The 26133-nt window shown below is 35.3% G+C and overlaps 2 protein-coding genes across 7 annotated transcripts in view; both read left to right on the top strand.

The window, feature by feature from the left end:
• The window catches only part of LOC117118799, a 28053-nt gene extending 24576 nt beyond the window's left edge, over positions 1 to 3477 (top strand). Inside the window, exons 19-20 of the mRNA XM_033263496.1 lie at positions 154 to 1980; positions 2233 to 3477. Of these exons, the coding sequence (XP_033119387.1) occupies positions 154 to 1980; positions 2233 to 2375 (1970 nt within the window). The 3' untranslated portion in view covers positions 2376 to 3477. The remainder of the gene's footprint in view (positions 1 to 153; positions 1981 to 2232) is intronic.
• Positions 3478 to 6877: 3400 nt separating this feature from the next.
• The window catches only part of LOC117118845 (WD repeat-containing protein 6-like), a 27172-nt gene continuing 7916 nt past the window's right edge, over positions 6878 to 26133 (top strand). The window contains exons 1-21 of one of the 6 annotated variants that reach the window (XM_033263566.1): positions 6878 to 6953; positions 10889 to 11082; positions 11699 to 11797; positions 12323 to 12410; positions 13336 to 13506; positions 14066 to 14213; positions 14626 to 14832; positions 15315 to 15377; positions 16871 to 16918; positions 18938 to 18998; positions 19096 to 19222; positions 19506 to 19657; positions 20381 to 20487; positions 20598 to 20786; positions 21209 to 21367; positions 22519 to 22596; positions 22687 to 22866; positions 24074 to 24134; positions 24981 to 25046; positions 25281 to 25522; positions 25759 to 25970. In XM_033263566.1, coding sequence (XP_033119457.1) covers positions 11001 to 11082; positions 11699 to 11797; positions 12323 to 12410; positions 13336 to 13506; positions 14066 to 14213; positions 14626 to 14832; positions 15315 to 15377; positions 16871 to 16918; positions 18938 to 18998; positions 19096 to 19222; positions 19506 to 19657; positions 20381 to 20487; positions 20598 to 20786; positions 21209 to 21367; positions 22519 to 22596; positions 22687 to 22866; positions 24074 to 24134; positions 24981 to 25046; positions 25281 to 25522; positions 25759 to 25970 — 2540 coding nt within the window. In that variant the 5' untranslated portion in view covers positions 6878 to 6953; positions 10889 to 11000. Of the gene's footprint in view, positions 7045 to 8078; positions 8178 to 10150; positions 10440 to 10888; positions 11083 to 11698; positions 11798 to 12322; positions 12411 to 13335; positions 13507 to 14065; positions 14214 to 14625; positions 14833 to 15314; positions 15378 to 16870; positions 16919 to 18937; positions 18999 to 19095; positions 19223 to 19505; positions 19658 to 20380; positions 20488 to 20597; positions 20787 to 21208; positions 21368 to 22518; positions 22597 to 22686; positions 22867 to 24073; positions 24135 to 24980; positions 25047 to 25280; positions 25523 to 25758; positions 25971 to 26133 lie in introns of those variants that run through there. The other 5 variants (XM_033263564.1, XM_033263565.1, XM_033263567.1 and 2 more) reach the window with 5 other exon arrangements.

Raw genomic sequence — 26133 nt, 5'->3', positions numbered from 1 at the left:
TTTTATTATTATGTTCCAGGGAGCAGTCGTATGTAATATGACTGCTCCCTGTCTTATGTTCAAACAGTATCAGACAGTAATAATAATAAGAATAACAGCAGCATTGTTGATATATTTTTTTTAATGAGCTCTTTCATCTACTGTCTCTTTTAGGAGGTTATTACCTTGATGAAATCGGGGTCTCGAAAGGATTCACATATAGCGATAACTGTAAGACGTGCAATAATGGCACATACGTCCCACCGGAACGAGCTCCTGGCAGGTCTCTTTCAGAATGTCAAGTATGTCCATTTGGTACACAGACTAATAAGGTTGCTGGCTCCCGAGCCTGTCAATGTATAGAAAATTACCATCGTGTGTACCGGTTTGGACGTTGTTTTAAGTGTACAACCAGGGGAATTAAGTGCCCTTCTGAGTATCAACAGCTAAAGCCTGGCTTTTGGTGGTACTGGCAGTCACTAAATAATTTTTACCAGTATTCAAATTTTACCATTGCTCTTGCACAAGAGAACTATAACAATCCTAATGTCAGACGATATTTACATTTCTCGGGATCACTGCCATACGCCCAGGAGTGTCCAAGACCAAAAAGTTGCCCCGGTGACACAATATACGCCAGTTGTGCCGACGGTTTTACAGGCTGGATGTGTACACAATGTAAAGATGGCTTTTACCCTTGGTTTGACTCCTGTAATAAATGTCCTTCTGTATGGCATTTTCTGCTTATTTACAGCGTTATCATCTTGGCATTGCTCATTCTTACTGGATTAGTCTTGTGGGTAGATTCTAAACGAAAGAATACTAGCTTGGAATCTAGAACCACAGCTGATATGGTGTTAGCCAGAGTTAAAATTGTGATTGGGTTTTATCAAGTTCTTGCTGGGATATTTAGTACATTAAGCTACATTCACTGGCCTGAGGCTCTGGCAAATATTGGACAACATCTGCAGAACATTGCTTTAAACATCATTAAGATTGCCAGCCCACAGTGTCTTGATCCTCGATTCAAACTGAATGCTTATCGTGAATTCATATTTGGAATAACATGGCCCATAATTGTAATATCATCTATCTACTTAATTTACATAATCAAGAAATTTATTTCGAAATCGAAATACCCTAAAAAAGAGCTTCCATCAAAAATGGCGGAAACTAAAAGACTATGCTTCCAGTATACACTTTCTTTGCTTTTCTTGACGTATCCCAACTCATGTAACACAATTTTTTCTCTCTTTCCCTCAATCTGTAAGAGCTTCTGGATTGATGAAAATAAGAATTACCAGCAAACTAGACTGAAGTCTGACTTTTCAATCTCCTGTGAAGATGACAAGTATAAAATATTTATGTTTGCAGCCTACACAAGTCTTCTCTATGTCATAGGCTTTCCATTGGGTTTGTTGTTTCTACTTTGGAAATTTAGAAATAAGTCTTGTCAGCAAAGCGATCATGTTACAAATGTTCTGTCAGTGACTTCAGATATAGGTATTGTATATGAAGACCCAAGCATGGTTTATTTTGATGATGATCTGGATGATGCGTCATCGCGACGAACATCAATTCAGACAACGGTCTCAGATAGAATGTTTGGTTTTAATGACCCTTATGGTCTTAGAGCTTTTCATGAAAGTTACAACTCAAGATGCTGGTTCTGGGAAGTAGTTGAATTGGTGCGTAAACTAACACTTACGTCGCTCATTATCTTCTTCGGCTCGACTAGTAGAACACAGATCGGAGCTGCTGCGTTTCTGGCGATTTTGTTCTTGATTTTGCACGTAGCTTTTAGGCCAATGAAAGATAACTTTGAACATTGGTTACAGTTGCTGTCTTTGGCTACTATTGTCCTCAATCTTCTGATTGGCGTGATATTGATGGTTCCTGTGGACGATAACATCAATCAAACTAAGCTGGATCGAGCCGATGAAGTTGGTGTCCAGATTATACTTGTGTTGGTTGATTTTGGAATCATCATGTTATTTGTAGGTGAGTACAGTAATGGTCCACCTCAGGTGCCATGTAAATGTAAATACAATTGTAACGCTTTTCTGGTGAAGTAACAAATACAGTTTGCTTGTGTCCTTGAGCAAGGCCCTTTATCTACGTTGCTTCTCACTCAGGAGTTTTCGGCACCTGGCAGAGTTGTCTGCTATTGCACCAAATATTTTTTCCAAAAATTTTTTTCTTTATTAAAATCCAGCCCTCTTGATTGTTTTTATCTCTCATTTTATCTTCCAGTTTCTACATTCCGATCTCTGTACAAGGCCTTGAAATACATCTCAAAAGAAAATGAAAAGAAGGTGAATGTTGACAATTACTTAAGATTCGTAAAGGAAGAGATCAATAGCTCACTTGATATACAGTCAGACCCTTTATTTTAAGAGTATTAAACTATTTAAACAAAGAGATATATGAAGTGTATTTATTATGCCGTCAGTGCAGTTGTATCGGCCTAATTATAAGGAGATGATGTACTTACTCTACTGCCTCCTTGCCAAGTATAGTCTGACGACTTTTCCATTTGGGCTGCTCTGTGCTTGTACAAGTTGTTTTCATGCTAGTCGTTCTTTGGCAAGTTGTTTCATGTCTTTTATTATCTTCAACTGACAGGGGTTTGTTCTGTAGGGGTTTGTTCTGTAGGTGTTTGCTTTATGAAGGTTTAGTAGATTGTTAGATAGAGTTATTGGTAGGGTAGATCTTTGCTGTCCTCGCAATGTAATGTATATTTAAGATGTTAAAATATGATTGTTAGAGCATTAGCGTTGAGATTATCAAATACATAAACAAGTGGTTCTTAGGAAATATATTACAAAAGGGATTAATTTCGGCCATTTAATCAGAACGTTTGATAAATCAAAGAAAATCTGTGTACGCAAAAAAAAACAACATAAAGGTAATACTTGAATACCTACATTGTAGAGCTTTAAGTTTGACTTGAAGTAATTAATTGTGTACATGATTAAAAAATGAAAATGACTGTATTTGATTCTTTATAATTCTTATAATTACATTATATATCACTTTAAAACATCTTAACTTCAATAGGTTTGATAATTTAATTTAATTTAATTCTTTTTTAAGCTTTTATTTATTTATAAACTTCCATTATGTTTGAAATGTACCGTAAATCCTCGAATAATCGCCGCGGCGCTTATAACATTTTTGGAGGCTTCAGTGCGGCGGTTATTAAAAAAATATATTGGCGGGGCGCTTTCATGCCCGTTTCCATGTTGCCGGTCTCAAGTATTCCCGTAGACTATGTAACACGGACTATCTATACTTGGGACATTTTAGGTTATTATTTCTTTTAAAATTACGGTTAACTTTCTGAAATTAAATTCCAGTAGACAAATTTTATGGAACCGAGTTTATGGAAAATAAATAGCCGAACCTATGTCACACTGAACTGCAGTAAAGTAAGAAAAAAAGAAGGAAGGTTAGACTGAGTATTTAAATCATCGCAAATATATGTTTATAAAGATATGCCTGTGTCTTCATTGTGTTATTTATTCATTTCATTTGTATACATCGTATTTAAAACCTTGTCATTCAAGATTTGTATTGCTATCGTGGACAGAAAAATCAATGGCGTACATTCGAGTAAATTGTTTAACGATTAAAACATTTTGACCCACTAGTTTTTTTCCGATGGCCTGGCAAATGTTTTTTTTTGTTTTTTTATAGTACGTCAATTGCTGTGTATGCGGGTCATTAGTACATGGACTGCACCTGCATTTGGCATGGGATCCGAACCGAATTTGGGACCGCGTTCCTCGTCCGCTGAACACTAGCGTCCCTATCTGATCGGTTCGGTCGGCCTTCCGATCCGAAAATTCCGATTCGGTGTGAATGTAGCTAAACACCAAAACGATTAATTTGATTAGCGTAGGGCTTACATGGGTCATTAAGATCAATGGTCAATGGTCAGTGGTTGTGTACTTGATAACGCACATAACATTCTTCTCTATGCACTTTCCAGGACAACAGAAAAAGAAAAAAGAAAGAGAATAAATGGTTGAAAGGGAAAAGAATGGTAGAAAACAAAAACATAACACAAATAAAAGAAAGCGAAAAGAAACAAAACAGAAGAGTAGAGGAAACAGTAGAGATTGTCAAATAAGAATTATTTAAGACGGCGCTTAAAAGATCATCAAATTAGGAGACTCTTAACAGATTGCTGTATGTAAATTACAGAGATTGGGGCCAACGACTGAAAAGAATCTCTCTCCATAAGCTGATTAACATTCCTACACCACAATGCATAGCTTGCTTCAGTCATACTAATTAGCACCAACAACCGTTAACATACTAATTAGCTCCAACAATTCAACAACCATGAACATACTATTTAGCGTCAACAATCGTCATTATAGGTTAATTATTACACTTACAGTTATTACAATTACTAATTATATACATATATAAATAAAAATTAATGTGTTGATGACTGCTTTGGCAGTGCATTTTTCCTCCAATACACATAATACTATTAACCAATGTATCTAAAATTAGGGCCTATATAAATTGTTATTTTCAGAATTCGTATATGACTTAAAAGTTTATAATATATTCAGTTTTTGTCTTTAATTTAACACTCGACCAATGTATCATAGAGACATGCAAAAATGTTAACAATATAATTGCATGCGTATTGGTTGCTGGAATATTCGTAGCTTGCTATAGGCCTTTTCCGAATGGTGTTCTTTATTTTATAGTCATTCGAACAATTGGTCTGCGATCCAAATTCGCAATCCTAATTTCATGATCGACACATTATTTATATAATGATTCTGATTTGTACAATGGAAAACAAACTCTCTAGGACAGAAAAGTTTGCTATAGTAGCTAACATTTCAAGTCATAGGCATAGCTTTTAATCGAGCCTTTTCCACTCAACTTTTAACTAATTTGTCATTAAACAATTCCAATTCCGATGTTAATGTATTAGGCATATTAACTTCGAAAAAGCTGAGTGAATGTCACATTTTTATAACCACGGATTGGTTGTCAATGTAGTGTGTATAAAACATTGTGGGTACACGGAGCAATTTTACCCCGTCCGCGCGGCGGCGCTATATAGTAATAATAAAGGCGCCGCTTTGGTTCGTTTGTTTCCTGTAGTTTCTCCACTTCGTAAAATATTCAAATTTTACCCCATTCGCGGGAGAGCGGATGTGCCATCAATTTTAATGCAAATACGCTTAACAGCTCATTCTTCTGCTATTTAAGTTCTTTGCTTAGGCTTACACAATATCAGTTTTTATATTGCGGCCAACTGACCTATACTATTTTAATATTTATAAATAATAATAATCAAATTAATAATAGAATAAAAGATTTGTATAGGGCTCGCTCATATTTAATTTTAAAGAACAACAACCTAGATACCCTATTTACGGATCATTGAAATCACTAAAGCCGGCCAAAAAAGCTAAAATTAATGAAACTGGCTGTTCAAAGTTGGGCTGCCAACACTGATTTTGATAAAGCAGACTGGACGGTAACAAGACAAATGAATTCTTCTTGCTTATCCCCCAACGGTACTAAGAGTAGATATTTTTGATTTTTGTATTGGATGGGTCATTATAAGCTTAAAGCTTTCTAAACGACCCAGTAATTCAAGCAAGTATTCAAGCAAGTAAAGGATTGCCCTTTACTTTTTAAACAATTTTCTGACAGTGATAATTAGGTGTACTATCAATTTGTGAACGAAAATGATGCGGCCCACTTGACATATACTCTTTTAATATTATTATAAATAATAATAATAAGTAGTGATTTTTAGCAAAAAAACCTTACAGTAGTATGAAAACATAAAGATATGGCTAGCACATTTGTCTTTAGTAGTCATCTAAGTTGGTAAAACGACAATGTCGATAAATAGGCCTTTTTTTATTTGATTATGATCTCTAAAATAACTTGTTGTTTCTCTTTGCAAAACTAGGATATTTTGTTGTTTTATTATCGTTTTTCCAACAGAAATTAAATAACAAACAACATAGTAATCGACACTAATATAAAAGAGTAACTAATCTTAATTACATACCGGTAGTACATTTTGATTGCGGTAGTCATGTGATTGCGATCCACCCAATCACACGCGCGTATAGCAGAATCCCGTTAAACCGAGTTTGGCCAAACTCTCTATTACGGCTCTGAGTCTGACTGACTCAACTGACTCCAGAGTTCCTATCTCTATATAGGAACTCTAACTGATTCCTGACTGACTCTAGAGTTCCTAGGAATCTAATCGGACTCCAGAGCCGTAGATAGAGCATAGAGCTATTATTCTTATTATATCTCTATGAGATAAAGAGAGTTTGGTCAACTCGGTTTCACGGGATTCTGCTATACGCGCGTGTGATTGGGTGGATCGCAATCACTTACACCGGCCATGTTGTCACCAAATCAAAACATTGGCGAGCCACAAACTAACGCGATAGAATACTGTATATTAAAATCCCATAATATTATATTGATATTATTAATTGATTATATTATTATTATATTGATTTGCACAAGTAGTGTGGATAATGGCGGTTGTAACACAAACTATGCACAACGAGCATAGGTATTTATTGCAATTTGTTTATTAAGTAATATTATTTCTGATAAAAAAAAGAGTTTTGTTTTGTAGGTTTTATTTGCAACCCAACATATTTATTGAAATTTGTTTAAGTAATATTATTTCAGATTTAAAAAAAAAGTTGTTTTGTATGTTTTATTTTCGAACACATCGCAAAAGTGACAGTAGCCATTTAGCTTTTATCAAAATGAATGCACTCTTCTCGTGTTCTCACATGTTACAAGTTGGGAACACCGACTTCACAAGCTAAATGAATCAGACAGTCAGACAGTGCAGACAGTTATGACAGAGCGCCCCCAAACGTATGGAATGGGACACAAAATGATGAGGAGCAAAGTTTTGCTGAGTTGTTGTGAGCGCCACACACAGAGAGGTGGAAAATTTGAATTTATAAATATACAATACATAATATTATTATTATTAGAAAGCATGGTCTCTGAGCCAAATCCTTATTCTTCTTGTAGGTCTGTATCAACTCTAATAATCCTGAGCCTTAAAATAGAGGCTCTGCTAGTAGGCCTAGAGTAGTACTGCAACAGTAGGTACTACTAGGCCTAGTACTACTAATCTATAGTAGCCTAGTAGTAAGTAGTACTAGGCCTAGGTAATGCGTACTACTACTAGTAGTAGCCTACTAGCCTGGGCTAGGCCTTAGTAGAGTAGAACTGTAGGTAGGTAGGCTAACATAGGGCCTAGGCATTGTAGGGCTAGTATTAGTAGTAGTAGTACCACAACACAGTAGTGACATACTGTTACTGGTAGTAGTAGAGTAATATCTGCCTAGAAAGAGAAAAATCAAATTTCAGTCTTATTTTACATTTTTTTCATTCTTAGGAATGTCTAAATTCAGTTAAACTAGCAATTCCGTATTATATTTATAAATCTTTATAACATTATACAAAAATTAAATTTTCTTAAAAATTGAAATTTTGCCGGGAATGGGGCTTTAAGTGCAATCGACCATTATATGGGAATTCCGTTAAGTGACTGTGATTGGATGTTCACTTATAAGGTATATTTCCATTAAGGGATGGTGATTGGCTGTTGAATTTTCCGCCTGTGAATCGTCATCGACTGCCTAGAGCTAGAGAAAAACTTTTTAATCCTTTTGCTATACGGTTTAATTATGTTTAAGTGGTTTATTTAAAAAAAGTACGAAGTTACGCAAAATTTAAAAAGTGTTATGTCTGAATCTGGGAGGCATTTGGAGCAAGTGGCTATAATGTGGCTTCTCAAGCTATTGCGCGTGCCAGAGACCAGGTTAGGCCTTCTACTCAGTGCTACGAGTAGGCCTAGTAGTAATAGTAGGCCTATTACCACCACGTCTTCTAGGCCTAGTAGTACTACACCTGTCTCTTATACACATCTAGATTCAGTGTTTTATAAAATGTTATAAAGCTATACGCGCGCACGCTGTTTGGTGACGCGCGCACGCTGTTTGGTGACAACATGGCGCCCATGCGCCAAGTTGGCCAAACTCTCTCTATCTACGGCTCTGCAGACAGTTATGACAGAGCGCCCCCAAACGTATGGAATGGGACACAAAATGATGAGGAGCAAAGTTTGCTGAGTTGTTGTGAGCGCCACACACAGAGAGGTGGAAAATTTGAATTTATAAAATAATATACAATACATAATATTATTATTATTAGAAAGCCAAATCCTTATTCTTCTTGTAGGTCTGTATTAACTCTAATAATCCTGAGCCTTAAAATAGAGGCTCTGCTAGTAGGCCTAGGCCTAGAATAGTACTGCAACAGTAGGCCTAGCTAGGGCCTAGCCTAGTACTACTAATCTATAGTAGTGTAGTAGTAGTACTAGGCCTAGCCTAGGTAATGCGTACTACTACTAGTAGCCTACTAGCCTGGGCTAGGCCTTAGTAGAGTAGAACTGTATAGGTAGGTAGGCCTAGGCTAACATAGGGCCTAGGCCTTGTAGGGCTAGTATTAGTAGTAGTACCACAAAACAGTAGTAACATAGTATGTTACTACTGTTTTGTGGTACTACTACTAATACTAGCCCTACCATACTGTTACTGGTAGTAGTAGTAGAGTAATATCTGCCTAGAAAGAGGCTAGGCTGGTATTTTATTAGCATGGTGGAGGTATTCTAAGAGATCACTTGAAAAGGCTCCACTCACGCAGCGCTATGCAAATGAGCCAAGAACAAAGTTGCTTATCAGTTTATACGTCTCTGTATCTTTAAGTATTATGAAAACAGAGCGGTGCGAAGAGTGTCAGTGCACGTACTCCATGGTATACTACTATAGAAATCATTCTATTGTGCACATCTAATGCACACGCATGGTATCAGCTAGTAGCAACCAGCACTTTGATGGATTTATAATATAGAGCCAGCAACTGCTGTTCTTGGACCCAAGTACTGGAAAAATATATCATTGGACTTGAAACAAAAAAAACTCTGTTGCTAGTTTCAAATGCAAATATAAACAATCTCTGCTTCAGGTATATGGTGCATAAACATTTTTCCTTTTTTTTATGCATGTATGAAAGTAAAGTAACTATATAGAAAGGAAAAAATGTAAACAATTAGCTTTTTCTTCCTTTACTCCTGTTGATTTTGTTTTCTTTATACTTTTGTGACTGGCGCTGTTGTAGGTGGTCATGATAGGTTTTCTTAAAACCTATTATGACCACCATTCACACGATAACCTTAAATCATTTAGAATTTTGTTAATTTTAACTAGAATTTTTAATTACCTTTGTAATTTGTAATTTGATTATGATTATTTATTGTATGTGTATATTTTTTATCGTGTGATAAAATAAATGAAACGAAACGAAACTGCTCTATAACTTGGGGTTTGATTATAAAAGGTCATAGAAAAGGTCATGGATGTCGCGAATGACATAATAAGTAATTATAGTCAAGTAATTACGTAGACTATAGGAAATAGAATGCTTATGAACCTCTTTTTCAGGCCGGAAATAATGGCTCCTTCGGCTTCTATTTCCTATAGTAAAAACCTGACTATAATTGTTTAATACCCCACTTTAACCTTAACATTAAGATAGCAAGACTGAAGTTGTAGTTAAAGTTAGTTGAGTACTAAGGTGCATTACCACCAGCCATTGTAGTCGACCCTGATGATAAGGATTGACTTAGCTCAAGTTAAGGTTAGTGGCGTACAAAAGTACATTAGCACCAGACATTGTAGTCGACCCTGATGACAAGGATTTGATTTAGGCCTATGCTTATTAGGTCAAGGCCTTACTACTACTGTTTAACTAGTTTTAGGGCCCGTTTTAAAAAAAATTTGTCCTCTTGTTCATGTCCTAGGCCTACAAGCTAAAAACGTCAACAAACATGAGGAGTGACGAATTATTTTGTGGGGGGGGGTGCTTAGGACTCTCCGCTCTGTTGGGCCTACCGTTGTCCTCGTTTGGTCGTCGTTCATAATTGTGCCAATGATCACAGCCGAAAACATTTGCTTTTTTGACCCACATCGAATCTTACTCCTCGTCATCATGACAGGAATGAGAAAGATACTATCCTATACAGTTAGGAAAACAATGTGTTGTATAAACAAAATGGTGACGTAATTTCTGTCATGAAAACCGATTTTCGAAAAATCAAAAATGCAGTTGCAACGCCAGCAGGCTGTCTGGTACTCATTAAAAAAACGGTTTTAAAAAATCGATTATTTTATGTTTATCTGTAGAAACACACCCTTAAATTGAGACTAGCCTAGCTAGCTAAGGCCGACTGTTTTCCCATCACCAGTATTCAAGGCCCTACCTACTTTTAATGAGAGGGCCTATAAATAAGCATTTTCTTGATTTCTATCTCCAGGAGGAATAATGATTTCCTGGAACTCAAGTAAAGAAGTAGTAAGTAAGTAAGTAATCAAGTAATTTTTAATACTCCAGACTGTTAAAATATGGTAGCGCAGGGAATATATTTTTCGCGCAAAAGTTTGATTGAGGCCTAGGCACAGATTTTTGCACAAATCAGGCCATATGAGTGTTATACAGTACACTGTATATCTGGATATGTGAAAATTTGAGCTAGTTTCTGAAGTATCATCCACGCAATTAAAACACGGTACGCATTACATTTTATTCGGAATTCGGGATAGTGCTATAAATGTTTTTTTTGTAGAGTTATTACGACATCATCAAGATTTTTTAACTACAACCTGGCAAGATTTTTTTTTTAACTCAATGACTTTGAGGGGCATCAATCAACATGGGTTTATGCTTGGGTAATTCCTCTTCCAGATATTTCCGCTGGAGGCGATGCTGATGTAATCTTTAATTTTTTTATTTTCGAAATTGTTATTTTTAGGAACAGAGTGTCAACATGTGTGTATAAAGTAAATGTACAGTAAAACTTTGATCCTAAAGCCCGCCTGCCCTACCTTCTGGATACCATCCCTGATATATCGTCGTCAGAAATTATGGAAAGCATTATCATGACAACAGATATATTACTTGCCCCAGTGACAGCATTAATGTTCAGTGGTCAGTTGCTACTTGCAGGTGAGATTAATAGATACACTGCGGCGGCCAACAGCCTGACAACGCTACGCCAGTGGCGGCATTTTAGGGGGGTTGGCCCCCCCCATTCGGAGAGACTTGATAAATAAATGATAAAATATATAGCACGATTATACTCTAAAATTTATAAAAACGAATTTGTCATTAAAATGTGAGTACAGGCCATATAAATTTCTTTCAACAAAGCTATACTGACCGAGGACTGTAATCACTTTAGTTTGCGAATAGTTACATAGAGGGATCTATATATGTATATTTTTTTTCTTGCGTATCAGACACCAACAAAGAAGCGTGTGGCACATCGGGTAACTTAGCATTGGACTTTACATTGGAAGGTCAGGCATTCAAGACTGATGCTCGTCACACTGCTTTTTTATACTCACACATTTTTCTGTAGACTATCAAAGATAGAGTCAAGGGGAGGCTTAAAAAACACATCTGTTAATTGGTCTGATTGATAAACAATAACAAACATTCATATATAGGTTGAGTAACAGCACAAGATAAATAAATACAATACTACCAATAATTCAAAATTAACTTGTTTGTGTGAATTTTGATATTTTTAATGGAACTAAATGTACAATCCTTGACATAGGTGAAGGCCCAAATCTTCATGTTTATGACACAAAGTCACAGAAGAAAATTGCATCTAAAAAGATATTCGCAAGCCAAAGAATTCACGGCATACATCATGGTGAGTACCTAGGCTGTATGTTTTTGTCTTTGTCCACAATGTTATCAGCTTTTATGGCAAATTTCTGTGATTGCCCATATATGGATATGTTGTGACATCATCATGCCCATATATAGCTATGATATGATATGTACACACACAGGTGTGCACAAATTTGTCATGTAAAAATTGAATCTGAGCTTTTTCATCTTGATAATTAATTTCATATTATAAATTACCAGTTTTTCTTACAAAACACCTATTTTGATACTTGCATTTTGATTGGTTAATTACTGACTCATTAAAACCAGGTTCATGTGAAGGATGGTTTCCTATAGGCCAAGTTTTACTCCGAAGTGTTTCTTTAATAGAAAAAGGTTATGATAAAATACTATTATTAGCTGAACCCCCAAAAGCCCCTTGGTTATGGGTTGGATAGTTCACATGGGATTACAATTTTATGATTTTTACTACCTTTATCAAGATTGAATTTTAAATTGATTGCAATTCCGACTGCCATTATAATTTTTGTTTTTACTTTTTCAGATAAAGAGAAATATTTTGTGGTATTCGGACAAAAAGTATTCTGCATCTTTTCTGTCTTATGGAAACCTGCAATAGGGATTTCTTGTAGGTAAATACATTATGTATCTATATACTAAACTAATGTACTAACTTTTTTTAAACAAATATTTGGGGCCTTCTTTCGGAGGATTTCCAAATCGTTATAAGGTATGTCCCTAAAGTAGTATACTGGTGTTCAAAATTAATGCTACTCCTACTCTATGCTGAGTGTTTGATTATGTTTCAATGTGCAGTACAAGAAGCTAGCTTCACTGCTACAAATGAATGTCTGAATGGTCCCATACACCAATATGCCAACTTCTAAGCACCCTATTAAGGTACCAGTTACTGTATCGGTAAAGGGTAAAAGTAGGAGAATAACCCATAACTTGCAGCGTCATTGAGTTGAATTGAATATGTGCGTGGTCTGTGTCTACCTAGCCTTCATAAAGAGGTGCTTTGGTATACATGTTCACATCATTCCACAATGACAAGTGCTGAAATGAACCATAGCATCAGGGTAACTACCTAGACATCCGAAAGTTGCAGTGTGTTCTTTAAAAGTGCACATGAACCAGATGTGTACACTGGACCTCCATTTTAAGTCCTTATCCGGGTGGCCCTGGTTCTTCCACCTGAACTCTGGGCGAGGAGCACCTCAAACCAGCGCCGATGTTAAGGCTGTAGTTAGCACCGCCCTGCCTTCCACTCAGCCATTCAACTATAGCACAATACTCAGTTGACCCTTTCAGCCACAGCAAGCCAGTAACTGGTACCCCAATAGGATGCTGGGAGGTTTATAATATTAGGTGGCATATTAGTGTATTGGACCTTTCAGACAGAAACCCTTGTTAATACTTATTGTGGTATTACAGCTCTTTCTGAAAGGTTGTACAATAAGCCTACTTTAATGCATTACATCACAATGCACTATTATTTTTCCTTATATACTCTTGAATATTTTAAGTTGAAAAACTTCCTTTTTACTCTGATAGTATTCAATTTGAGATGGATGTTCTTGAAGTGAGTGACTGGATATGGGACATCCAGTTTTTAATCAATAGCAGCCATATTGCTGTAGCATTAGGCCATAACTCCATTGAATTATGGGATTGGAGAGAAAGGGTTCTTCTCGAGGACATGCACTGCGAAGAGAAATGCATCTTGTATCCTTTTACCACTTACAGTAGTTTTTGAATGGTCATGTTTCCCATATTACTTGTTTGAGACACAGTAAGGTAATATTTCATTTATAATCATTGCATACATGTACAGTATCTTCCTTAAAGCTAAGCTCTGGAGGAAAAAAAAGTTTTGATATTATGTTGTACAAAAGATTTTTCCAAGACGCAAAAAGGGTGTTTGATGAAAACTTGGAAAAAAGGGTGATTACGCCCCTTTTCCCCCAGTTTTTTAATTTTAAAAAATCTGTATTTCATAAATCTTTTCCAAGTTTTTTTTGTCTTAGAAAAATCAGTTGTACATCATATCAAAAATTTGTTTTTGCTCTGGAGCCTAGCCAGCCAGTTTACATACAGTACAAACATGCTTCATTTTGGACAAGTGTGTTCCTCAGGTCTCGCTTAGCAACATCCTCTTGGACAATCGTATTTGTCCATGGCAGTCAACGTGTAAAAACGTGAATGGAATAAGCCCCAAATTCGCATACTGTTTATATAATATAAATTTGTAAAATCTATTTCTATTCCTTAAAAACATTGATAGATATTGTGCAAGTTTTTTCAACAGCAGTTGGTCAAATTTAGTCTTATTTGCTGGTACAGTGTTTAATCAAGTGTTACTATGGCGACCCTGTGGAATAAAGAACCAAGAGGGTAGAGTTATACCTGACCTCAGGTGTACTGGTCATGAGGTATACAAGAATATAATTATATTACATTTGTTTTCTATTACCATTCCCAACAGGAGGTGAATGAACCATTCTGGAGTGTCAGTCAAACTGACCAACCAATCAGAGCAGGACTGGAACAGAATAAATTATTATGTTGCAGTGTTATTGCACTTTTAGCTCTGACGAGGAGCTCTAGAAACACTTGGCTGATTGATTAATTTATATTTTTTGTGTGGGTGGCCGTTAGGGCCAACATACTCTACTGCCTCTTTTATACTGCCCTCGAGATTTACGAAAACTTGTTTTGTTTAATTCTGTGAAACACTGACAAATATCCATCACAATAATGAAAAGGGTTTTTGTAATTTTTGTCTTTTTTTATTGTTTTTGTTATTTAAATTATAAATTTTTAATAATATTTATTATTTTGCAGGGTGTGATTTTCAATGTGCAATATAGTTTGATTCATAAAGTTCTTTGTTCGGTATCGGATGATCGCAGCATCAGATTGTGGAGTATTGGATCACCGGAGTGTCCATCAAGACCAATATTGACTGATGCTGATCTAGTTCTGTACGGCCATAGTGCTCGGGTTTGGGCTGTCAGACTCATCAAGAATAATATCATTAGCATTGGAGAGGTATATATAGTTCATATTTACTCTCTTTAATAATCCTAAGTAAATTTGTTTTCTGGTGTAAAATTATTTTTCATTTACCTAATTTAGATTTCCTATAATATATTCTTAGTGTAAAATACAAGTTATTTCCATCGACATTATCAGTTTAAACAAATTCAAAGAGAAAAGTAAAAAAAATGATTACCAGTCAGCACTGCCAAATAAATAGTATTGATACAGGCTCTTGAAAAAACAATCATGAGTATTACATTTTAATTTTTTTTTTTACATGCAACATTAATATAATATATTTTATTATGGAATTTTCTGAAAAGTTAAACAAATCCTATTCTTGCCAACTAATTTAATAACTAATAATAATAATAATAATATTAAATAATAAAAAATGTTATACTGTAAGGATTGAATTTAGTATTTCTGTGATAATACCATATTTATTGCCCATGATAAATTTTATTAATTTCAAATTATTTTTATATAAGGATGCAACTTGTATTGTGTGGGATTATGAGGGCAAGATTCTACAAAACTTCAAGGGTCATAAGGTAAGCATAAAGAATGTATAGACTCAACACATATCTGGGTATTGAATTAGAGCAGCAGAGGTAAGTGCTGGGCTAACAGAGTAGATGGTGAACATGGTTTTATAACAACTAGAAAATTAAACATCACTTTTAAAATGACATCATTCCTATGATATTTCCCTGATGCAAACACACACTGAAATAGCATTTGCAGAAGCTGCTGCTACTTGAGGATCAGATTGAACATCTAGTGGTTATGGCGCCATGCTAGTTATCTGGCGGTTATTGGTTTACATCCCACCCAAATCACTTGCACATTGTTTCGCAAGTATTTGGGAACGTACTGAGTATTCAGTACAATAACACATCGGTAGGGTAAAACATCACTCCTTAACTAGATTGCTAACTAGGTGACGAAGCAATGCAAAGTTATTGGTTCTCAATAAGGTGCCCCCCTGTAGAAAGAGTGGCACTGTCATGCCTAGCATACCGACAACCATAAATAAGACTCATTATTTTATAATTATCATTAATATTAATAATTTATTACTGTAATCTAGCCTGGAAGTGGCCAAGTGGAGTAACTAATTTAAAAATAGCTGAGGAATGTATAGTACAAAATGGAATTGTGTTCACACACTGCACCGCTTAAGTTTAACATATGGATAACTTAGCTGTGTTTGAAAATTTCATATTAAAATGAGGGTGCCATTGAAAGCAATGGTTAGTCATATTTTGATTGGCTGAATATAATGCAGTCATCTTAAGTACCAATATACCAATAACTTTTAAATAAAAAATCCATTTGTTGATGCTCTTAGTATTTTAAAAATAAGTATATAGTAGTGAAATAACAGAGAGGTATGTTAACTTAAATGCAACAGGTTAAGATAAAATGTCACATTGGTTTGTATCTATACACCATTTTCACGAAATTTGAAATGAAAATATCCAAGAACCTGGCAACTACTACTGGGAGACTTCCAGAGGCCTAGAATTTCGCTCTACGTAATTACCATTATGGATTAACTAAACAATAAAGCTAATTAAATAACAAGCACAAATATTTTAAAATGCAAAAGCAATAAAATGTTGATATTAAAAACAAGTCTGAAGTCTTAATAAGCTATTTAAGTGTTTACATATAGTAATTAGCAGAAGATCATATCTGTTGCTTGCTGCTGCTGTAGCAAAGGTCTACCGGCGCTATTTGCTGCGCTGTGCTCTACTTGTAGCTAACCAGCTGCTCAAGGTAGGCCACTGGAAGTCCCCCAGTAAAAAGTTGCGAGATGTTGGTGGCACTGTTTCAAAATAGGCCCGATAAAATGGTGTATATTGTGAAGAGGTTTTTCCTGAATTTTCTTCTAAAAGAACATTTCAATGATGATTTATTTCATACAATTTGTTTGTGGATAATGTACATAAGATACAGTCAGTACCCCAAAAATATATATTCTTATTGTTTGACATCCACTCTTTTATAATACAATACAACCATTATTATATGTTTACAGGGTCGTAGTATTTGGAGTTTAACAGTTGACCAAGAAGAAAAAGTAATTGTGAGTTCTTTAAATCTAAATTCATTTAACTTGTTCTATTTGAGTGTAGTTTATAGAGTACTAAGTCACTGGCATCACAACAACATGTGACCTCCCAGACCCTTCATTATTGGGCAATGCTACCTAAACTGTCGATACTGCTGAAGCCATACTATCTTTTTAAAGCCTGGTTTTCATTGAATTGCTACCAGTCCCGGAACCAGAGAATTTCTAGATCCGAAATGAAGTTCACGCCACCATGCCCACCTCAGCCCCACAATGGTTGGTGTAAATAAGTGGTAAATAATCGAGCTTTCCTTTCACCCACTGCTGGATCACCACTGAACTCATGGGTACACTCCTTTTTTTCCTATTTGCTCTCTTTAAATAAATTTTTTCTCCCTCTTTTTTATTTTTTGGCATTTTTGTTTTCGGATCCGCCACTGGCTACATAGTTGCTGCAGCATTTTCACTGCTATCATTGTACTGCGTAGCCGATGCAATCGGGAACACTCCCTGATACAACTGACCAATCAGCATCACCAGGAGTCGGTGATAGCATGTAGCGATTTTTATGGAAACCATGCTTAACATAACTATACAACATTGCATCCATATTTTTGTTTTCTAATCTTATAAGGTATAAATAATTTTAAAATATCAGATAACTAATTGTGAACTATTAACAGTGAACTATTAATCAGAAATGAAGGAGTTATGTATGAGTTAGCTATAGACAGAGATGGGCAAAGTGCGGCCTGACAGTCATTCTTTTGCCGCCCACGAAAATGAATTAAAAACCTTATGTGTGCAGCCCGATATTACATCTTTGGCTAGAAAACACCTTGTTTTTTAAGGTCTGACATTGATTATCTGTAAAAATTAATGTTAAAACTGAGCATAAAGTGGTATAAGAGAAGTGAATGAAGGTTTTGGAAGTGTACTGGAAACATCAAAGTTCGGTTGCGGCCCTCGGTGTTAAATCAAAAATTCACTTTGGCCCTCTGACTCATTTTTATGCCCACCCCTGCTATAGAGCCACTCAACCATAATGACCACTTGGTAGATACAGTAGTTGCTCAGTAGCAAAAAAGCGTCACATTGTTTTGTGCTGTAGTTACATAGTGATCTATATACAAAAATAAATAGATAGGTTGGCAGGCAGATGCAGATAAATATTTTTTGATTGCACAGCAATGTTTGGACCTAAGAAGTCATGTGCATACAGAAATGTTGAGTTTTTATTGTTGTCTGGATTCTAAGACTCAGTTTCGCCCGAATCCACGTTGTGCAGAGGACATAGAATGGTTACGGATGAGTGAATCCTTTCTAGGGTTACATCGTCACACAAACTGAAAGTTTAGATACCTTAACAACTTTAACTCGAATTACAATAATTGTCATAAGCCTCAAGTTTTCCATATACTTACACTTGTGTACATTCAGGTGTCCATTATGGCTGCTGCTAAGAATCTATTTCGGTACCTTATTATCCCACTAGGTAGTTACTCAAGGATTAGGCATTTCACAGACCTCTATTCACACTTGCTCAAATACACACTAAATGTCTCTAAGAGCCTGTGGCGCAGTGTGTAAGCTGTTGTACTTCTGATCTGGAGTTTAAGAACAACACTTGTCGCATTACTTGTGTCCTCGGGCAAGGCACTTAACTTATGTTTGCCTCTCACCACCCAGGAGTATAAATGGGTACCTGGTAGGATGGTACCTGGTATGTGGTTGTGCATGTAAAGCAGCATGACAAGAGAAAGTTGAGCAGAGAAAGTTGTTCAAAAATGTGCTGGTTTGCCAACTAAGTATCTAGTGACCAGGGAAACACTGATGCCAGCGCCTTTGTATATTCTCCGAAATGTGAAAGGCAACATATAAATTTGGACTTTAAAAAAAAAAATGATATCAAATGACATAGTGTCAGAAAAAGAGTAAAGAGAATTATTAACATTACTATATTTTTTTTAACATTCTGACAATAATTGTTAGTACTATATAATTTTAAATACCAAAAATTATTGCTTTTCTTAGGCAACCGGAGGTGGAGATAGCAGCATACGTCTGTGGTTTCTAGATGAGGCGTCACAAATTGGTAAGAAAGCCAAGTGACTTTAATTTCAATTTAAAATATTTTGATGGCCACAAAATATATTTTTTATGAATGATATTGTATTTTGTTGGCATTCTAGATACTGTGGTGGAGTGTGTAGATTTGCAAGGTTATATGAAGACCCATGATGGATTTGTTAAGGAGGACTTTGCTAGGTCTGTAATGTTGACAAATAGTGGGGAAGTAATTACTATGACTAATGCAGGGTAAGTATCCTAACATCTAGTCATTAAATGTGTGTGTATGCCTAGCTAGGTACGCTAAACTGGCGGAAGCCACTGTATATGCGCTGAACCGTGAAGATGTTTGCTTCCCGGTTCAATTCCCATCGCTGCGCTCTTTGTGCTCAAATGCAAGTTCCAATAGTGTGTGAACTTGCTATTTGATGTGATAAAAATGAAGTACTGTAGAAGTAATTATTTAAATAGTAAATTATAGTTACCAAAAGCAGTCAAATATAATAACTATTTTTTTCTCACCTCTTATTAGATACCTGCTCGGTTACCACCTCCAAAATAAACTGTGGAGAACGATCTTCTGTGATGAAAGATTCCAGTCTTACGGAATCACTTCCTTGTCACCATCACATCAAATGGTTGCCCTTGGTAATATTCATGGAGACATAAGAATTGTGGATCTCAGTAAGTATAGTTATATAGGATAAGTATACCATACATCATCATCATCATCTAGCTATTTCACTCCACTGCAGGAGGAAAGCCTCTATCGAATTGCTGTTCTGTGCTCCTCTCCTCCATATAATGCCTTTGAATTCTTGTACTTCATCCATCAATCACCTTCCTTTCTGTCTGCTTCTCCTGACTCGATTTCTTGGCACCAAATCCATTACTTTTCGTGTCCATTTATTATCTGTCCTTTTTGCTATGTGACCTGCCCATCTCCATTTCATCTTCTTTATTTCTTGTATTCTGTCATTCACTCCTGTAGCCTTTCTCACATCTTCATTTCTGTCTCTTTTTGTGATTGCCATCATTGTACGTTCCATTGCTCTTTCTGTCACTTTCAATCTCTGTTCCATTGTCTTGATAGTTGCCCATGTTTCTGCTGAATATGCCAAGACTGGTATAATACAGTACATTTGATTAAACAGCTTTTTTTTAAGTGAAAGTGGTAAATTTTTGTCACGAAATATGAATCCAAGTTTTCCAAATTCTACCCACACTAACTGGATTCTTCTCTTTACTTCTGCAGTGGTGTCATCCTCTATCCTTATCTTCTTGCCCAAGTATATGTAATTCTCTACTTTTTGAATTGTCTTTCCATTTAGTGTTATAGTACTACCATGTGCTAGTTTATTATAGTTTTTACATTTTTACAAATCATTTTTTATTTCCAATTTAAAGGTTGTCCAGATAGTTCACAGTGTTTAAATGCATTTGAGAGTAAAGTACTTGGACTATGTTGGGCTGAGGATCAACATCTTTTCTCATCAGGACCAGAGGGTCAACTGGTAAGAAGACAAGATTTCTTTTAATAGTTTTGAAATAAAATTTGCATATAATAATTTGATCCTTGATTAATGATATATACTGTATGTGTACATTCTCTCTTTTGTTTTAGATTCTGTGGGATGTTAGTATGACTGCAAATAATCTAACAGCAAAGAAATTGATGATGTTTATCTTGCCAGAATCGAGGCAACGCTGGATTACAACAGCTGTTAGACTTCCACAAGGAAAAGGATTCTTATGCGGAGATAAGCGTGGTTCACTACATCACTTTGTTTGCTCAAATAGTGAAATTCACCAGGTATGATTACAGTTTATTTGTGACACAGTAATATTATTAGTTTAAATTTTATACCATCGCATAGTTTCTCTCCACTGCTTAGGATTTTCACATGGTTAGTTTTCTTAACTTATATCGAGTGCTTTATGGAAGGAAGCAATTATGACCATAATGTGTCTTTACAACGATAAAAAGTTATATTCTTTCACTAGGGCTTTGGAATAGCAAATTTAGCTCAGACTTCGCTGCACTGCTTGCTAAAGTTTATGTGCATTCTCCTCTCTTCAATAATATCTCCGTTGTTGCAGAAGTTATTTTGTTTTTGTCCAACTTTCCCAATAGCTGTGATTAAAGTTCTAATGAATTCACATGACTTTTGATATAGGAGATATTATATTACTAATTTTCAATTTGATTGTTCTCACATACCATTTTCATTCCAGCCAATTTTTCCTGTCACAACTTTACGAGGTGTTCATGGAAAAGTTGGTGTGACGGATATCTGCTGCCACGAGGATCACATTTACAGCACTGGACGAGATGGTACCTGCAAAGAGTACGACCTCAGTGGCGGTGTTCTACAAATAATGAATACTAACAGAGTAAGAAATATACATTAATTTAAATTGCATTTTAAGTGTATAATAAAATCGTAATGATATTTAATGTTTGCATATGTACCTGTAGGTATTAGATTTGATTTTATTTATGGAAAGATTTGACATTGTAAGAATGAGGGTAAATTAGACAGTACACTAGGAGACAATACTTTCACTTTTCTAAAATGCACTGTTTTCTTACCATGCACTAATGTCTTTGGTTCCTGGAAAAGAGGTGCTATACTTCTTTCACAAGCTTGATGAATGAATTTTAAAATTAAAGTGAAGTAATACTTGCCTTTCTCCCAACCTTTTCCCAGTGAAATTTAGCCTTCCTGTGTACATACAGTCTATTTCGTGAATACTTACCTGGATAAACCGACTAATTACCGCGCTGGCCCCCTACCAAGTTTGCGGCGGCTCTTGATTGGGCAGCTCAGGCTGCCCCTTGATCTCAGAGTTCGTTGCCGGCTGCGTCGGGGGTTGTTGCGGCGTCGGATGATTCTTGTTAGGGGGCCAGCGCGGCAATTAGTCGGTTTATCTAGGTAAGTATCTCACTCATAGACTACCAACATCATGATTGATTTGTGTAATTTATTGTAAATTCAGCACTGTCCGGGTCGAAGTGAGCAAAATCCATAATAACCTGGCAAAATCACATTAGCAATTTGGCTAATCTCCAGCCATATACTTCTAATTCAATTAAAAGGTTATTATTGTTTTCTTTGCATAAGTATTATTTCAGGTTTACGGATAAGTTAGTGAGCATCTAGTCTACTCCTATATGCACTTGCCTTCAGACCTGTCTGGCCATTTTGTGAAGCAGATGAACTCTCTGACCTCTTTTTTTTTCTTTCTGAACGTTCTGAGACTTATGCCTTCTTTTTTTCATTGTTGTCTGATGACTTTTTTATGTTTTTTATTGTTTTTGTCTTTTGAATTCATACTAATTGAGTTCTTATGAAAGCTAATTTTAAATATAAATAAATATTAAATAAAAAGTTCTTTATAAAGTTGTGGAAATGTGTAAGCGATGAAAAAAAATGAAAGTTGCAATTATTTAAAACATTGATTTGAGATTAAATTGCAATTATGTATTCTCATTTTGAAATTCCATGGCATATTCCATAATTTGTTTTCAATTTTATTGCCAGATTTACAAAGGTTTTGAATGGATTGAAAAATTGATCATTAAAGAAAATGGTGAAATTCAAGTTTTAGGATTCCATACGGTGAGTGATTTTTTTATTGATTTGAAAAATATTTTGCAAGTTAATAACAATTAATTGTATTTTGGTGTCAATTTCTTCTCATACTTACAGTCACAATTTGTTGTCTGGTCAGTGACCCAGAATCAAAAGCTATTCCAGGTGAAATGTGGTGGAGGTCATCGAAGTTGGGGGTTCGCTGAGCCCGACAATACAGCCTGCTTGGCCTATATCAAAGCCAAGGATGTGTTTATATGCAAACAGTCAGTACTTCGGAAGCAACACATACTCAAGGTATGATACCAAATCATGAGTGGTGATAGTGTTATAAAATGGTATAGATTGGTAGTGCCCAACTTCCTATTCTAGGATCCAGAGTTCAAATCCTGTTAAATTCTAGTTTTTAATGTTTATTACAAGGTAGAGTATTATGCATCGCTTTAATGTTGTTTTTTTGTTTTTTTTTTTAGTAAGAAATTAAATAACTGAAGATGAGAACTCCTGCTCTGCTGTCCTTGTTTACCGTTATAAAAATTGTGACCCAAGCTCACAAACAGGATGTAAACTCATCCTCAAGCCAAAATGAGTTTTTGTTATAATGGCATAGAACATATAATTTACTTTAAAATGACAGTTAAATGAACTCAATTGGGCGTCTGGAAGCAAAGTTATGACCGTTTGAATAATTGTCATCTTCTCAACTTTCTTAAATCAAGTTTTGAGAAAAATGCTTTTATTTTTGGCGATTTCCTATTCATTTTCACTAACTCCCATTTGAAAATGGCAAAATTTTGCCTTTTACAGTTTGAATATTAATAATTATACTTTATTTATTACACAAAAACCCAATTCACACGAAATTCATATTTTATGGCATGTTCTGGCTATTGGGGCTTGTTTCTCAATACAGTGCTGTGCGAGTTTACAGCCTGTTTATGAGCTTGGGTCACAATTAAACTTAATGATCATATGCATGACATGTAAACCATTGCTAATGCATATACTGTACAGTAATATGTGAGACAATTTTTAGTTCAAAACTGCCACCTCAAAAGTGTCCATAGATGATTTTGAGAGCTAGACTATACCTTGACTAGTAAGCATTTTTCTAACCTGAGCTTAATACATCCTATTCCAGGATTATTTATCAATTGAAAAAAATGAGCCTCACTCCTTAACATTCATTTTGAGACTGACTTTGTAGTAGCATTGTTCCATCATACAATCAGTAAAAGATGTACTTGTGAAAAAAGCATCTATATTCTCAGCCGGCCATGCGTAGTTACCCCACTGTAGACATGCTGTGAAATGGTTCACGCTATGTTTCACCCTTAGGTGCGAGTATTCTGTGGCTTATGAGTGAATAAAATAGTGGCTGCATCTCATCAATAATATTGGTAACATCAGGCCATTAAAACCAATACAAATAACCCCCCCCCCCCAAAAAAAAAAAATAGGATAACAGAAATAATTTAAATATGTAAAATGTTATTACTTTCAGAATAGTTTGCATGGGAGAGAGCTGACGTGTGCAAAATTTCTTGGTAGAATCAATGTAAAAGGTAAAGGCAGTTATCATGAACCCAAGGAGAGAAGAACATTGTAGTGTTTTGTATTTTATGTATTTACCCTTGAAAAATAAATAAAGCCTTTATCTTATCTTATAAAGATGTCTATTCACAGCGTTTTTTTACTACCATATCAGTTAAGGAAGTCTGGATGATTTAACAGGGGTTCCCCCGCAAGTCACGAGAGTCTCGACAGCTTCCCGCAATCTCGCTACCTCACAGCAATCTCCTGGAAAATAACCCATTTCCCGCAAATTCATTAAATATGCATGTTTACCAAGTGTATCATCCCTTTATTATCATTTGTCTCACAGTAGTCAGGATGATTGATATCACCATGGACCTGTAGGTCCATGTACCAACTAAGGTTTTCTGATTTAGTATAAAATTCTGGTTCGAACAAATGTATTTTCGGTAAAAATACATAAAATATCACTGTTTATCTAGGCCTATGATTGCCAGTACTTTTACTTCTGTCTTGATGAGAATTAGGACTTTTATCTTATCAGAATGTGTCTTGTGTTTGTATTAAACTATTATCTCAGTTTAAATTGAATTAAAAGGCTTTTTTTAAGCTGAACTCATTGGTCGGCCTGATTGAAATTACTCAATTGCTGCCATTAAAGGATATCTGCTGAACATCCTACATCTTTTTATCCACTTTTTTTTCTATCTCTTTAAAGGGAGGGGACTGTATATTTTTTTATTTAGTGTTGTCATTCTCTCCAAGATATCATTTCTATTAAAAACCATGCAATTAGTTAATTTCTTTTTTATTCTTCTTTATTTGGTTTCTCCATCTGTTTTTCAATTTATTATTTTGTCTGTTTATTATTGAAGGTGAATCTTATCTGCTTGTTGCAACAGGAAGTGAGGACACAACAGTGAACATTGTAGCAATAGATTGTATCCTTGATGTAATTTCCTTATCAGTAGGATTAATTTAATTAAATATTATCTAAATACACAGAAAACACAAACACACAAAAAGTAATAAGTAAACAAAGTATGCAATTCAAATATTGATTGCATTGTTTAAATTTATTAACAAATCATGTGTATTATAATATCGGGTGATTAAATTTGATAATCATATCGTATGTATTATAATAATATCCCTTAATGAGATGGTCGATATAGGTAGAACATCTGAAGCAGCTGTTGTTAAGACATTGCAAGATCATGTGTCTAGTGTGCGAGACTTTGCCACATGTGAATCTCATACCGGTCACATGACTAAAATGCAGGCTGGGGAATCAAAAAGTATGGACAGCCAAAGATGTCAGAATGAGAAAGGAGATGAGCAGAAGTCCGTATTGTTATTCTCAGTAGGAGGCAGATGCAGTATCAAATGTTGGAAACTTTTCGTGCAAAATAATGCAGTAAGCTAATTTTTAATGTAATCATTTATTTTTTTAAATATCACATTAAATTAATTTAATACAAATATTAAAATGTTAAAATAGAATTATTTTTTTAATTAATGCCATTATCCTTTATTGCTGGAAAGCAATTACAGGTTTGGACAAATAATATTTATTTATTCTTTTATTTATTTATTCATTTGTATTTGTGTATTGATTAGAAATAAAATCTTGGCGCTTTTTTAAATACGTAGGAGAACTTGTCATCCGCATGTACAGTTTCTCTGCTTGCATCTTATGGGACACTTGAAACAAATCAACGGCGTAAACGACTTAAACGTGGACAGCCACTTGATCCTGACACACGCTACATGGCACTTCAAGTTTTGTCCGCACATGATTTAAATAAATCACTCCCTCATCATGTTGAATTTTTAACGATTGCGGCATCTGATGGAGTCGTACGGTAATAATATGAATGATATAGAATTGTGTTTTTGACATTATTCTGCTGATTAGCTAGTGGTGATGGCTGTGGTTAATTTATCCATTTTTAAAATGCTTGACATTCTCATATTATAAATATTGCAATACTGTATTGCAATGTTGGGAATTAGGCAGTTGTGGAC

This window comes from Anneissia japonica, unplaced genomic scaffold (assembly GCF_011630105.1).
Source record: "Anneissia japonica isolate Jap-2015-1 unplaced genomic scaffold, ASM1163010v1 scaffold737_len1565949_cov176, whole genome shotgun sequence".
Lineage (NCBI taxonomy): Eukaryota > Metazoa > Echinodermata > Crinoidea > Comatulida > Comatulidae > Anneissia > Anneissia japonica.
The sequence above is the reverse complement of the archived record's forward strand: the minus strand, read 5'-3'. Positions and strand labels throughout refer to the sequence as shown.